Source organism: Perognathus longimembris, chromosome 28 (assembly GCF_023159225.1).
Source record: "Perognathus longimembris pacificus isolate PPM17 chromosome 28, ASM2315922v1, whole genome shotgun sequence".
Lineage (NCBI taxonomy): Eukaryota > Metazoa > Chordata > Mammalia > Rodentia > Heteromyidae > Perognathus > Perognathus longimembris.
Genome location: NC_063188.1, coordinates 90,338,143 through 90,343,107, shown reverse-complemented (window position 1 = coordinate 90,343,107; position 4,965 = coordinate 90,338,143). Strand labels below are relative to the sequence as shown.

Genomic DNA, 4,965 nt, shown 5'->3' with positions numbered 1-4,965 from the left:
CTCTGCTAAATGTAAAAAGTCAGTTATACTTGCGAGTGGTGGAGCTGTAGTTAACAGCATAGGCAGTCCTTTCTAATGGTATTTGAACCCAGATTTTTCTATTTTGGGAACTGTTCATGTCATTTTTCTCCTGGATATATCAGAGGACATGAAGCTCAGGAGGACAGGAAACCAAAATGAACTGACAAAAATTCACAAAATATTCACCCATTCAAAATAACTTTGCAAATGCTGGTTTGAATTATATCTGTGAATGATAGACCCTAGGATTTGAGTAAAAGACCAGCTCCTTTTCTTTCTGCCTCCGGCTTCCTAATACAAATAACTGAATTTAGCTTTGACATTTCTTTTAAATTGTACATAATTATTCTATTTTCATATATTCATGTACTGTCATCTTATAGTACTCAAATATCACACTGTAATTTAGCTATAACTTGAAAGTAGATGCTACTTTACATTTATCTTTTTACATTTATTTTACATTTTATTTTACATTAATCACTTTTTCTTGTTTTATTGATGAAGTACTATAAGTAGCAGAAAAATGTAACATTCATCATTTCCAATTTAACTTCTTTAACACAAACTCCACCTATTTTTCTGCAAGGTATAACATTTCATATTTTTCTGTGTGCTGGTTCTGGGCTTGAACTCAGTGCAATGGGTCACTTGCCTGACCTTTTGTACTTGTAGCTCAGCTATGGGTTTTGGTGCTTAATTAGAGATATGAGTATCACATACTTTCTAGATGGGTCTGGGTTGAAACCTCCATCCTCAGAGTTAAGCCTCTTAATAGGATTACAGGACTGATCCACTGGCATCAGGCATAACTTGTTTCTATTTATGCATTTTTCATTGTTATTTTGAAGGAGATATACAGAAGGCTTATAACTATATAAATCAAATATAGGGTACATCTTTTTTGGAAATTGTCACCTCTTCCCTCATTCTCTCTCAAGTATTCCCTCCATTTCCCATCCACCAGTCTTATGTTCATTCAGCATAGGATCTAGTGAGTTTCACTGCTGCATTGCTTCACCTTTGTCCCGGCCGTTCTGGGCGCACCCCTTACTCTCCCAAAGATAGGTAAACAAAAGGAACAGGAAACAAAACAGCACGAAAGGACAAAAAAAAAACCCTCTTATTTCCATTTTCTGGAGTTCATTTAGATTAATTTTCATGGAAAGGAAGGCTATTGCCTAAATCCCTAAGAAATTGTGTGTTAATTAAAGACATTACCCAGTACTGATGCTAAACTAAAGATTTGCTGAGGAATCTGGTCATTGAGTGGGGGGACTTCTCTTTAAGATACAATTTCCAGTACAATACACATAACCAACCAAAATCAAGACAATGTATTTATATTTTGATATGACATAGAAAATGGGCAAGACAAGAATTAACACTAAGCTTCTTTGTATTATAATTTATTTTAAGGATAGAAATTTTGACCATTTCCAAAAAAGTCTCTATTCCACTGGGATGTTCATATAAAATGGATTTCTAACGGGTTTTCAAATTAAAGTCACTTTTCTAGTGAAAGACATATCTTCCCCGTTGTTGCTGTAAAGTTTCTGCATAGAGTGATCCTAAGGACCTAGGGTCAACTCTGCAGTACTTGGCCCAGTGTTGTAAGAGCTTCATTTTGGTGGTTTCTGCATAGGCCCTTGTGCCCCACATGAACTCATAAACAGCGGGATTACTGTCGGGCACCTTTTCATATATCACGTATTGCTCCCACACAAAATCTCCCATGAGCAGGTTCCTAGGTTTTCCATAAAGGAAGTGTTCCCTATCCGAGTACACTTCCATCTTATTCAGCACATGCCAGATGTCCTGCTCTAAGGCGCAGCCGCCCTTGATATAGATAGTGCACAGCACCATTATCAGCAGGCCTGTTTTGGGCATGCCTATCACATCGCTCACTACACCATCATAAGTGATCCCTGCTGCTGGACCAAGCACACGAGTGTGCAGAATGGAGTCTTCCTCCTTCATTTCAAGTCCATAGAGGACCTGCATGAATAGATTGGCTTTGTCTAGTATCACTGGGAAGTAATGCTGGTGACCAACTGTGATTTGACTCAGTATATCCTTCTCAGAAACTGGCTTGCTGATCCAATACTTATGCAGCAGGTATGGCAGCAATTGTAGTGCCGATTTCTGCAGGTCCATCTGCAGCTCCTCCTCACCCTCAAGGGGCAGCTCTTCCTTTTCCTCATTGTGGGATTTCTGATATTTCTTATTTCTCTCCCTAATTTCCTCACCCAGGATACCATCTAAATCGTCCCTTGCAGTAAGGAGGAGCTTAGAAATGGAATCCTCCTCAGACTGGGGAACCTGCTCATCCACCAGGCCTGTGGCCTCTCTTTGGGCCTGCGGGTCTTGCTCCTGGGCCTGCGGGTCTTGCTCTTGGGCCTGCGGGTCTTGCTCCAGCTCAGAGGGATGCGTGCTTGTAGCGTCCATCATGGGTGCCCTTCCCGATTACAAGTATGAGGGTAGAGAGCAGCTCGATGATGAGGACTCCTAGGCCTATGAGACAGAACGCAGAGAAGTAGTTTCAGCTGAGAATGTTCTTCCGGGCAGCTTGCTTAGGACTTATTGCTAGTCTTTCCTTTGGTGGTTTAGAGCCACATAGGTTCCTGGCTTCTCTTGTGTCTGTTGCCTGAAGCTTAAGAGTCAGAGAACCACTCAAAAAGGCTCCAGGTACCGAGTGAGTCTGAGTCCCTGGGATCCGACAGAGGTGTACAGTATTGTGTATTGTGGAGTTGCATGTTGTGATGGGAATAGAGCCATGGTCCAGTGTCAGCATATACACCCCAATCTTAAATTCTGACCCTAGCAGGGAATCATATGCTGGATTGCATGATACATACTACTTCAGACCAAGACCTTTCCCTCCTGCTCCCTGGAGTATGTACAGTGGGCACTTAGTCAGACCTCTCTCTCTTCCTTGGGCCCCAGCATGCAAGGCCAACATGGGGCCCCCAGGCTTGAGAGCAAAAGGGAGGTAAGATTTCATGTTCCTCAATGTTCTGCAATAAACAGTTCCTACAGAGCTCATTTGAAACCCCAAAATTTCCCCTGGTGATATCTGGACTACTCTCTGCTGTCCTTGGGGCATATTCTCACAGGTCCAGGTCCTCACAATGAAACAAAAGGCAATGTGAGGTCATCACAGGTCACCATGGGCAAAAGCAAATTTGACCAGACCCAGAAAGGGGCCTTATGGGTGGAGGACTGGTTCAGTGCTCCCCTTGCTTTATGCTAAATTGGAAACTTTCTGAGCACCTGAGGTCAAAATACTAAAGCAAGGGGCTGGGGATATGGCCTAGTGGCAAGAGTGCTTGCCTCGTATACATGAGGCCCTGGGTTCGATTCCCCAACACCACATATACAGAAAATGGCCAGAAGTGGCGCTGTGGCTCAAGTGGCAGAGTGCTAGCCTTGAGCAAAAAGAAGCCAGGGACAGTTCTCAGGCCCTGAGTCCAAGCCCCAGGACTGGCCAAAAAAAAAAAAAAAAAAAAAGTAAAAAAAAAAACCACTAAAGCAAAAACTTATTTCTGTGAGAAATTCTAAAGATTCAAAGGGATGCGAATGCACCTATGCTGTCTGGGTTTTCTTACAGGTTGAGGAAGGACCTATGGTAGTGGAGCCCCATGTGTAGGAGTGGTACCTGTTATACTTGTCCTCACCTTGTTTCCAGATTGATTCTGGACACTCCCTCTGGCTGGCTATGTTGATTCAGTGAATTCCTTCAATTTGGGACCTCTACTTCTTTATTCCTGGGAGACAGAAGTGTAACAACAATTCATGTGAACCCCTAGCAGTGATTTGTTAAAGTTGAGGGAGGGAGCAAGACCCACAGCTTAGCTTTTGCTTTGTGTCTTTCAAAATAATTATAATCACTCTTTACAACCTCTGATACCTTTCCCTCTATTAACATCCAGGTCCATCTTGCAGGCCAAGAATACCATTTTCCCCATCTTGTTGCCCATCCTGAGAAACCACTGGTGTCATTTCTTCCCGACAGTTCTAACTGGATCCACCCTGGGCCTTAAATGCATGTAGACTCCCCATATCTTGAAAAGAAGATTTTAGTCTTCTCTAAAGCCTTTGCTGAACAAAGGTTATACTCTTTAGAACAAGGTTCACTCCTCACAGAAATAAGCAAAAGAGGCTAAAGAGCCCAGAATCCAGGCATGCTGTGTGGCCTCCCTAGAATGATGAGACAGTAGATGTCTGCCTGTGATCAGATCTGCAATTTCTCTACATTCCTAAATCTTGCACGGGAATCCAGGCAGGAACTCCACACCTCTCATGAAACCAGTCATCTCCCACACAGTTGCAGGAATATCAGGGCTTATTCTAAAAATGAGATCAGGACTCTGTCTGAAAATAAGGGAAAATTACCCATCCTCGGTGTTCGCTGACATATCAACTTGACTCCCTGCAGTTCTTACCCTGTCCCCTAGATTTAGAAATCAATACTCATTTGTTTGATTACCTTATCTAGGGCTACCATTAGGTCACAACATGAGTGGGTCATATTCTCTCTAGCGCAATGCCAGTTGCTCCTGGGTCTCCAATGTGAGACCTCAGTCAGCATCTGGAACATCAGCCTGTGAAATTCAGGATTTATCTATCTTACTAATCCCTATCTATGACTTAGAAGGTAAGTATGACATCAATACTTGGTCAGAATGCACAGGGCCTCTCTGAACTGACAGCAGGGGTAGACTTCCTCTGTGTCTCCCTTAACCTAGAGTCTAAGGTCCATTTCTTTACAGTCTTGACCCTAACCAGCCAAAGCCCTCATTTCCTTTATGACTCCATGGTGGAAGTTAATGTCCCACACACAATTCTGCCAGGAGTTTGTTATCTACTCACATAGGCCCTCTGAAGTCCAGCTGTCTCCACAATAATGTTTTCAATGATTCTCAGTGTCCCGCGTGGTAGGAA

General features: G+C 42.9%; 1 protein-coding gene across 1 annotated transcript; it reads right to left on the bottom strand.

The window, feature by feature from the left end:
- Positions 1-1,536: 1,536 nt before the first annotated feature.
- LOC125343194 (melanoma-associated antigen 10-like) lies at positions 1,537-2,469 on the bottom strand. The gene has a single exon (XM_048335460.1). It carries the CDS (start codon positions 2,467-2,469, stop codon positions 1,537-1,539), a length of 933 nt encoding a protein of 310 aa, XP_048191417.1.
- Positions 2,470-4,965: the final 2,496 nt, after the last annotated feature.

Coding starts and splice junctions, on each gene's coding strand:
- LOC125343194 (XM_048335460.1), bottom strand. CDS start 2,469: ATGGACGCTACAAGCACGCATCCCTCTGAGCTGGAGCAAGACCCGCAG.